This window comes from Euprymna scolopes, chromosome 24, assembly GCF_053919585.1.
Source record: "Euprymna scolopes isolate OS-2025 chromosome 24, ASM5391958v1, whole genome shotgun sequence".
Lineage (NCBI taxonomy): Eukaryota > Metazoa > Mollusca > Cephalopoda > Sepiida > Sepiolidae > Euprymna > Euprymna scolopes.
Window position 1 is genome coordinate 32,725,704 of NC_136505.1, and position 11,354 is coordinate 32,737,057.

At 36.0% G+C, this 11,354-nt stretch overlaps 1 protein-coding gene across 1 annotated transcript in view; it reads left to right on the plus strand.

The window, feature by feature from the left end:
* LOC145246484 (thialysine N-epsilon-acetyltransferase-like) overlaps positions 1 to 1,762 on the plus strand; it is a 43,465-nt gene extending 41,703 nt beyond the window's left edge. The window contains exon 6 of the mRNA XM_080108103.1: positions 1,502 to 1,762. Within this exon, the coding sequence (XP_079964229.1) occupies positions 1,502 to 1,627 (126 nt within the window). The 3' untranslated portion in view covers positions 1,628 to 1,762. The remainder of the gene's footprint in view (positions 1 to 1,501) is intronic.
* Positions 1,763 to 11,354: the final 9,592 nt, after the last annotated feature.

An 11,354-nucleotide genomic window follows, 5' to 3' on the forward strand; every position in this document is an offset into this window, starting at 1 on the left:
AAAATTTATGGGTTAACTTGTCAATAAATTCTATAAAATCAAATTTCCACTTAGAATATAAAAGTTGCTTTACACATAAAATGTATAAAAAGTTGCTTTACTCTTAAAATGTATAAAAAGTTGCTTTACTCTTAAAATGTATAAAAAGTTGCTTTACTTTTAAAATCTATAAAAAAGTTGCTTTACAAATAAAATCTATAAAAAGGTTGCTTTACACATAAAATCTATAAAAAAGTTGCTTTACTCTTAAAATCTATAAAAAAGTTGCTTTACTCTTAATATATATATATATATATATATATATGTATATATATATATATATATATATATATAAGAAATTTATTACTGTGAGTCCAGAATGAGTTTACATAATGTTTCAACTAGAGGAAGATCCTCAAAGAGAGGAAATATCCAACTATCATCGTCAGAATTCATAGATGGACTAAGTTATAAAATCAAATAAGAATGGAAAAATCGTAGATGAAGGGGAGTTAGAAAAGAAGGGGGGGGGAGTGGAGGGGAGAGGACTTTGGAATTTAAAGTAGTAGGAGTGTATACGATAAGAGAGGGGTTTATAATTAAATATTAATTATGTGTTAATTCTTATAAACGTTTTTTTTAGTTTATAACGGTTTAAAATTAAAAGACGCTATTCATATTTATAACGGCATAAGTAACAATTAATTTAAAGGATCACCATGGCAACAGGTTGGAGAGTTAATGTTATTGGGCATGGTGTGGTGGAAGGAGGAAGGAACGGGTTGAAAATGGGGTTTAAAGTGATTTAGCCGGGCGGGGAGAGATTGAAAGATATTTATTGTTTATAAAGAAGGAAAGAAAAAAAAAACGGAAAAATAGAATGATAAATTAATGAATTATACGTTACAGGTTTATTTTGATAGTAAAATGATAGGTAAAAATATCAGTAAGTAAATAAAATAAATTAAAAAATCAATAAATAATTGTTTATGATAAGTAAATAAAAAACACACACACATAAATACACATACACGCGTACACCTGTACAACGTACGGAGGCACATCAATGGGGGGAGAACACATGCCTAAGTATATATAAAAAAACACAGATACGTAAACATAAAAATATAAATATACATATATACATGCATATACATGTATATATATATATATATATATATATATATATATATATATATATATATATATATATATAAATACATATACATACATGCACATACATACATATATATATATATATATATAAATAAATAAATTAGCCGGGCAGGTAGAAATTATACGTTACAGGTTTATTTTAATAAAATAAAATAGGTGAAAATTTCAGTAAGTAACTTAAATAATAGATTAATAAAATTAAGGAAAAATTATGATAATAAATAACACACATACACAGATACAAACACACGCATACATATGTACAGCATATGCACATATATATATATTATTAACTTTTGCTATTACTTATGTCATTAATTTATTTTTAACCTACATTTCTTTACAGATTTCTAAGGAAGAAAATTGTCATAGAGTCCAGTGGGCCATTAGCAACAACGATGAGCTAAAAAGTGAATTTGCATCCATTTTTAATGCTGACAATCTAACGGAAGAAGAAGGCTGTATAAACTAACTAAGGAACAACTACTGGCATTCTGAAACATTTTGAGCATTCAACTTTTCACCAATAAACGGAATCTATGCATCAATAATCACAAAAAACAGCTAGTTGTTCTGTGGAAATTAAACAAATATATATATATATATATATAGATGTTGTTTGTTTTGGTTTTAGCGATATGTTTTGAATGAATTCAATTATTTACGAAAGCGCATTTTTACCTAAATGTGAGTTGGGAATAATTTTCCCTTTAACCAATTTGGTACCCCCACATGGGGAGCGGTGTATATTATTTTTATAATGTAATTATCCACTGACACGTATTTCATCGTTTACGACTCATCAGAGTGGCTGTATCTAGCGAGATTCGAAATCGGGACCCAACGGTAATGAACCTAAATTCTTACCCCTGGACCATCTCGCCAACTGTCTGGATATATCGCGATTTACTTAGATGTTGTTTGTTTTGGTTTTAGCGATATGTTTTGAATGAATTCAATTATTTACGAAAGCGCATTTTTACCTAAATGCGAGCTGGGAATAATTTTCCCTTTAACCAATTTGGTACCCCCACATGGAGAGCAGTGTATATATGTGTATGTATATATATATATATGTATATATATTATATATATACACACACACACACATATACTGACAATAGTCTATATTCCAAATTTCCAAATGTTGACCATCTTACTGTTTATTTCTTTTAAGTCTGTTGACATGCACAATTCTTGACAGCCCCTGTTTCATAGTGCAGAATCATTCATGTAATTATTATGTTAATACTTGAATTTATTCCGCCCTTAACTTATCAGAAAAAAAGTATTTATCAATTTTAAAAGAAAATTCAAAAATGGCAAAAAAGTAATTGCAGCTTCTTTCCTAATTTTCAGATTTTGCCTTTATTCCGTAAAAAAATTGAAAAAAGACGAAAAAAAAAAAACAAATACTAGGAGGGGTGTGCATTGTACAGGTGCACCCTAGTTTTTTTTTGTGTGTGTTAACAGCCTTAAAAATATCAGGAAATAATAATTGATTAAATAATATTTAACAGTGAGACTTTTTCAAAACAATCCTAAAATCAAAAAAATTAAACGTCCCTCCCCCACACGTTTTAAAGTGTTTCTACGTATTTTAAAAATGTTTGGAACTTATGAACCTGCATCCCCTCTTTTTGTCTCCATCATCGCCACCAAACTCGAAAAATTTTTAACGATTACATGTCTCATTTATGACTACATGTCCAAGTTTTACGTTAAATTTATATAGGAAAGTGATCACTTACTCTAAAATGTTACATTTTTTATTATTTTTTAAAAATTTATTCTTTTATATTATCTTTAAAAGCTGTTGAAACATATTAGCCAAAAAAAAAAAAAAAGAAGAACTTGGTGTTCTATATTGAAATGGACAACTTCCTGGTTTTTATTTAGAAGCAGTAATTAGGATCAAACAGGAGATTGAAGGAGAATGCTGATATCAAACACAGTTATTAAAAGTTAAAATGCATCCATTTTAGTTACATACGATTCCAGGAATAATGAAACAATAGAAATAAAGAATGTTCACAGAGAAAGACTGGGTGGGACTTGTGTTGACATGTGTTCGAAGCATGTGCATGGAATTCACATGTCTGGCCTGCGTGCCAACGTCACAAAGAAATATAGAATCAATATATACGTTTAAGTTGGACTGAAGGGAGTTAGTCAGAAGGAGGCAGTCAGTCAGAGAGTCTGAGAGAGCCGGTAGAGCAGACCAGGGAGACTGACAGAAACTCATCAGGAAGCGAAGGGGAGGAGAAGACGACAATGTAGCAGTTTTAGCAGGCATTGAATTCCAATCACTATAAATAGACGCCTTATTATTATTACTAGCTTGGGTGCCTGGCGTTACCGGGAGTTTGTAGGTGTGTGCTAAGCAAAAAAAAAAAAAGTGGTAGTAGGCAGGCAGGCTCGTGAATGTGGAGAGAGGTGTTAAAAATATAAAAATGGTAGTAGCTAGGGTGAAGAGAGGTGCTAAAAAAAAGTGGTAGTAGTCAGGCACGCTCAAACCCATGATGCGAAGGCAGAAAAAAAAGTAAAAGAAAATCTAACGTCTTAGGCGATGTCTCCATGACGCGTTGAAATTAACCAAAGCCAATCCAATGGTGACGATGACTAGCTAAAATGTCAGCGAAAAAAATCGGTGAAGGAATTAATGTTTTTGGTGAATTTTTCGATATTTGTTGTCTGAGATGTCGAGCTTTAAAATAATACCAATCTTATTAGGATCCGTTGCCTCTGTCAAAAGTTTTTGTAAGACATACAAACATACATACATACATTTAAACAGACAGGTGAGATTTATATTATAGACTAGCGGGGGTACCCGGCATTGCCTGGGTGTTTAGAGGTGTGTGTGCTCGGGCGGTGGGGGAGGTGTAATCAAAAACTTTAAAAAATCGAAAAAAACTAACGTCAGGCAAACGGGGAGGGGGTGTAAAAAATCGATAAAACTAATGTAGCGGGGGGGGGGGTACCCGGCGTTGCCCGAGTGTTTGGAGGTGTGTGTGGTTGGTGGGGGTGTTAATGAAAACCTAAGAATAAGCGAAGTAAAAAAAAAAGAAAACCGAAAAACAAACGTTAAAACTTATCTGAAAAATAAACCGGGCGGGGGAGGGGTTAGTCAAAACAAAAAATACAAAAAAACTAACGTAAGGCAAACGAACGATGTTAAATGTAGAAAAACAAAAACAAAAAAGAAAACAGAAAAACGAACGTTAACGCTTGTGAAAAATACCCCCCCCCCCCAAAAAAAAACACATGAAAAATGGCTTGAATAAGCCTGTTTCGATATTAAAATAGAAAAAATCGGGTGTTTTGGGTGTCGGTGGGGGATGTCAATGAAAACCTAAGAATAAGCGAAGTAAAAAAAAAATACAGAAAAACGAACGTTACGTGAAAAATGGCTTAAATAATTCTGCTTCAATATTTAAATTTTAAAAATAAAAAAAGAAGACATCTCACACTACGATTCATACCCAAAACTTTTAGATAATGAACCAATGCGCTAACCAACTGAGCTAACACAACGTACATGAAATTGTGTCAGTTCTTCAACTATTTAAACTAAATCAGATTATGACGTCATCTGATGTATGCGTAGAACCGATCTCGTCATGAGAGGACGTCTTTGTTGACCCCCCCCTGTAGAAAATTGTCGATTTCAGGGTGAAAATATTAACGTTTTTGGCCAATTTTTGGATATTTTTCGTGCGAAGGATGGGGCTTCAATATGATACCAAGTTTGTGAATTTTTGTTCTGTCTTTTTTTTTTTTAGTGAACACACCAACACACATAGTTTTTAGTGTACACACCAACACACATACATACATACACACATTTTCGCTTTTATATATATATACTAGCGGGGGGGACCCGGCGATGCCCGGGTGTCTTGAGGTAAATCAAAACTCTGGAGGGGGGGGTGTTAAATAATAAAAAAAAATGTTTTGATAGGTGAGTATGAGAATCGAACCCGTACCCTTGAGTTGGAAATTAATGTGTGAAAAAAAAAAGTGTCACGTTAACCATTAAGCTACGGTGACAGACAAAGTTAAGCAGGTTATTTAACTATAAAAAGAGGCGTGCGCAATAAAAGTTAACTCTGCTGCTTCCATTTGACCTAATTAAGAAGGTCAAATAGAAGTCACACAGCGTTTGGGTTTGTTTACCCAAATTTAACTGTTTCTTCCCCCAACAGATGTTGGGAGGGGTGTCTGATCAAAGCTGATTGCTTCTGGACGTTTTTCCCGCGGCGCATTGCCAAGAAGGTATTTATTTGCTCCCCCACAGAGCAAATTAGGCACAAGGCCAATTTTTAATGTGAGGAGTGAAGGGGAAATGAGGACCAGCTCCCCGAGGAGTAGGGGAGCTGGATAGTGAAAATTGGTATGAAGGGTTGCCCCTACATTGACCAAGGTCTTATATGTGGGGTTTCCCCCACATATGGTCTTTGCTTGCAGTATCTGCCGGAACAGATACTACATTTTGAGATATTAAATCTTTTATTCATGTTAAAAATACAGTCAAAATCAACGATGAGCAAAAAACTTAGGCACATGGCCAACTAAAAAGGGGGGATTTTGGGAGTCGTTGGTCATCCTTGTCACTCCAGAACTAAACAAAATCAAAAGTTTCTCCCAGCTAGTATCTTCTTTCACCATAATACCGCATTCACCCTTTCATATTGGGGGACGTCCTACTTAACTCCCAGTTTTTAAAACATTTTTTATTGATGTGTAAAAACAAAAAAGATAACAATAAAATGGTACAATAATTCATTTGTGTCGAGGGTGGGGGAAGAAAAAACAAAAGGTGATTAGTAGGACCCTCCCAACCCCATCTAGTTGATAGACTGCCAGTTCCACTAGGTTTGTAAAAGGAACGTCGCTTCTGCGGGTCAGTCTCTAGGTGGGGATGCCCTCTAGATGGGGGGGAATGGAGAAAAGAAAATTTTGTGGGTAAGGGATGGAGGTTAGTTTGTATTTCTTTCTCTCCAAGATGGGTAAAATTTAGAGGAAGGGGTGAAAACAAAAATTGCAGGTAAGAGGGGATGGGGATCTTGGAGGCTTCCTAATCGGGGAGGGATGGAACACACACTCAGCTAGCTGAGAGGCTACTTGTTTAATTTTACTTTACAGAACTGCGCGTTCCACACCTAAGCGGGGAACACGTATTCAAATTTGGCTCCTCTTTGTACACACAGACTTGCCACATGTATCCATCTTCTGTCAAATGCCGCGCGATGCAGCCTTCTTCTATCACATCTGATCTTCACCCATAGTTGGTGTTTAAAGAAAGCGATCAGATCTTGATCAGAAAAAGACAACACCCCCCCTGGCAACCTTGCAGACGCGACGTCCAAATCACCATTCTCGCCACGGCCAGGATCGTAACGTAGACCATTTGTCTTTCCCGGTCCCACGGTGGCCTCACATTGTTCACAACATTGGATACAGTAATTGGGCGAGGATGCTCAGGATCGATGCGAGCCGTCACCTCGCTGACATACGACCAGTACTGGCGGAGTTCGCGGTAATCGAAGAAAGCGTGATCAGTAGTTTCTACGGCCGTTGTCCCACAACGGGGACAATCAGGCGACTCCAAAAACCCGGAACTGCATTGTATGTTGTTGAGTGGAAGTGCATTTCGGGCCAATCGCCAGGTCAGAGAGAACTCCGAATTGTTTAGATGACTCAAACCTGGCGCCCAGCTCCACGCGGAGCGGATCTCACTCTGCTGCCACCCCAAACGCGCACATACAAAACGGCCGAGTTTAGGGTGAAGGAATTAATGTTTTTTGGTCAATTTTTCGATATTTGTTGTCTGAGATGTCGAGCTTCAAAATGATACCAATCTTATCAGGATCCATTGTCTCTGTCAAAAGTTTTTGCGAGACATACAAACATACATACATTTAAACAGACAGGTGAGATTTATATTATAGACTAGCGGGAATACCCAGCGTTGCCCGGGTGTTTAGAAGTGTGTGTGCTCGGGTGGTGAGAGGGTGTGTGTGTGTGTGTGGGGGGGGTAATCAAAAACTTTAAAAAATCGAAAAAAACTAACGTCAGGCAAACGGGGGGGGCACCGAAAATAAACTAACGTAGCGGGAGGTACCCGGCGTTGCCCGAGTGTTTGGAGGTGTGTGTGGTGGGTGGGGTGTTAATGAAAACCTAAGAATAAGCGAAGTAAAAAAGAAAACCAAAAAACGAACGTTAAAACTTGTCTGAAAAATAAAGCAGGCTGGGGGGGGGGGGTTAATCAAAACAAAAAATACAAAAAAAACTAACGTCAGGCAAACGAATGATGTTAAATGTAAAAATCTGAAAAACAAAAACAAAAAAGAAAACAGAAAAACGAACGTTAAAACTTGTGAAAAATAAAAACCAAAAAAAAAAAAAAAAAAACACATGAAAAATGGCTTAAATAAGCCTGTTTCGATATTAAAATTTAAAAAATTGGTGGGTATCCAGGTGTTTTTGGGTGTCGGTGGGGGGTGTTAATGAAAACCTAAGAATAAGCGAAGTAAAAAAAAAAATACAGAAAAACGAACGTTACATGAAAAATGGCTTAAATAACCCTGTTTCAATATTTAAATTTTAAAAATCGAAAAAAAGAAGACATCTCACACCACGATTCAAACCAAAACGTTTAGATAATGAACTAATGCGCTAACCAACTGAGCTAACACAGCGTACATGAAATTGTGTCAGTTCTTCAACTATTTAAACTAAATCAGGTCATGACGTCATCTGACGTATGCGTAGAACCGATCTCGTTATGAGAGGACGTTTTTGGTGACCTCCCCCTGTAGAAAATTGTCGATTTCAGGGTGAAAAAATTAACGTTTTTGGCCAATTTTTGGATATTTTTCGTGCGAAGGATGGGGCTTCAATATGAAGTTTATGAATTTTTGTTCTGTCTGTCGAAAGTTTTTAGTGGACACACAAACACACATACATACATACATACATACACACATTTTCGCTTATATATATATATATATATATATATATATATATATATTAATGTAAGCCTTTTGTTTTTGTTTGTCATCATCTGCAAGGTAATGGGTTTTGTCTTTCATCATCTTGTATAATGAACTTTGTATTGAAAGCCCGTGGTGTCGTATTTCTGATGTTGTTTAAAAAAAAAAAAATTAACCTTTTTCTGATTGGTCTTTTGCTCATGTTTACGCATGCATAAAAGCTATCTTGTCATAAGGAACGATTTTTTGCTACCCCTCCCTGTAGAAATGTTTCTCATTGAGGGTGAAGGAATGAATGTTTTTATCCAAATTTTCGATATTTGTCGTCAGAAGGTTCGAGCTTGAAAATGATACCTATCTGGTGAAAATCAGTGGCCTGTGGGGAAAGTTTTTGTGAGACATACAAACACATACACAAACACACATGCACACATTTTGGCTTTTATATATATAGACTAGCAGGGGTATCCGGCGTTGGCCGGGTGTTTGGAGGTGTGTGAGGTTTTGGGTAAATCAAAACACCCTGGTGTTTGTGTCGGGGGGGGGAGGAGGTTAAACTAAAAAAAAATTTGGTAGCTAAGTATGAAGGATCGAACCTAAACCCGAACCTGAACTCTCGAGGCAAAGTTGGTAATTAAAGTGTGAAAAAAAAACATGCGACGTTAACCAGTGGGCCACCACGAAACACTAACGGAAATACGTTTGAATTTATTTAACTATTTAGAATTAGCAGGTGCCCGTTTTTAATTACTTAATGAGGTCAACTTTGACTGCAGGGTAGTATTTTATTTACTGTGGGAACGCTTTCTGAATTTTTTTTCTTTTTTGTTTTGCCAAATTGATCAATCTGATTGCTTTCGGACATTTCCTACGATCGCGACCGGAAAAATACCGCCGGAATTAGTGTCGCTTTTATTATACGAAAAAGCCTAATCTACATGCGGCAAGCGAAAAATGTTGATTATTTATCTTTTCAAAAGCAATCAAATTAAATAGACAGCCGACTTTCGTTGTTAACTAGTAGATATTATGATTTAGATGTGATATAAAAAGTTTTAAGAAGTTGTGAGCCGACCGATCGCTTCTTGGAAAAATCCTTTTACAGACATACATAAATAGCGAACATACATACATACATACATACATACATACATACACACATTTTCGCTTTTATATTTATAGATTAGTGGGAGTGCCCGGCATTGTTTATGTAGTAAGGAATCGGAGGAGGGGGGTTGGATCAAAACAACAGTAGTGGGGGTGCTCATTGCCTGGGTATGTGTAGGTGGTTTAGTAAGGAACCCCGGAGGGGGGTGTAAAGAAAAAGTGGTAGTAGCAGAGGGGAGGATCAAAACAACAGTAGGCAAAGGTGTTAAAAAAAGAGGTAGCAAGCAAGCAGACTTGAGCCCATAACGCGAAGGAGAAAAAAAGGTTTAAAAAAAAAACGTGACGTCTTAGCCAATGTCTTCATGGCCTGACTGGAAGTGGAGAGTGTTGAATCGAAAAAAAGACGATGACTTTCTAAAATGGCGAAGCAAAAATCGACCCCTCCTTGTAAAAAACGGCCGAGTTTAGGATGAAAGGATTGATGTTTTCAGCCAATTCTTTTGATATTTGTCATCCAAAACACAGAGGTTTAAAATGATGCCAGTTTCATCAGGTTCCGTCGCCTATGTCGAAAGATTTTGCAAGACATACACACATACATACACACACACACACACACACACACACTAACACATTTTGCTTGTTATATATTAGACAAGCACGGTGCTCGAGGTTTTGTAAGTGTATGAAAAAGAAAAAAAGTGGTAGTAGGCAGGCAGGCTTGAACTCGTGACACGAAGGTGAAAGAAAACCTGACATCTTACCAGTACACCATGACACGACAGGAAGTGAAAAACGTTCAAATTTAGCGATGTCAATCAAAAAGTTGACTTGCAGAAATGGTTAGTTAAGTAAATGAGTTCGCGCAGGTGCAGAAATGAACGTCTGGCTTAAGTTAAGAATCACGCACTTAGCTCTGGCTGTAGGCCAGTTTCTACTGTATCTGTTCCCCCATGATGTTGGGGAAAACCAGCTCCCCAGTAAAAGGGGGAGCTCTGGCAGTGTCCAAATGAATAGCAATTGTCTGATATGAAAGGTTTCCCCCACATTGCCTTTCTGGATGTCCCAACCGAGAAGGCCGACAAATGATTTCACTTTGATTAGTTTCACTTTTATTATACGAAAAAGACAAATAAACACGCGAAAGGACAGAATAGAGAGAATGTTTTAAAAGTCGATCAAAAACATCCATTTAACCGTTGAAGCTGTGGTAATGTCGACTAGTTACTTATTGGCCTCCGTGAATAAAATAGTTTTTCTCAAAGTTTTATTAAGAAACAATTTATTTAAGAACAAAAACATGGAATCCTAACCTAAGGAAATGAAACGAAACTTTATCTGTAATTAATTTTTTCCTTAATTTTCCTTAATTACTGCAATTACTTATCATTGTGACACACACACACACACACACACAAAATAAAACAAAATGTAAGTAAACAAACGTAAATAAACCCAAATAACAATCCAAAGGAAAACACACAAAAAAATGAAGGTTTTTCGATCCATTTTAATAATATAAAAGAAAAACAAATAAAGAAAAGAACAAATAAAACTGTTTGAATTTGATAATGAGAAAAACTGAGAGAAATGAAGAAAAAAACATGGAATGTTATCCATATTTAGCGCAAGGCAAAAATAAGGAAACACCTTATGGTACATTTATAAATAATAGCCACCCCCCAAAAAATAACGTAGAATAAAGGAAAAGTGGATCATAATTTTGGATCATTAAGTATTTTTTAATTGGCTAAAATGTAATTGCATTTATGTCGCGGTAAGCGAAGACAATAAGTTTATAGCGAAGTGTTCGTTAAATAACGAGATTAGTTTCATTCTGGAATAGGAGAATGTGAAGTATCAACCAATCAGAAAGAAAGGAACATGTCTTGGGAGATGTTAGTATTTTGTGTTTAGAGAAATGGACGGTGAATGCTATGTTTATTAATTTAAGGATCAGTTATGATTTTCCTATGAATTGAACTCCGGTGACAGTTAGTTAGCACCAAAACACGGATCTCCTACGGATTAACGGTCATGTAGCCAGTATGGTGGAAAACCTGCTAACCAATAGGATTTTACCTACAGTGGTGA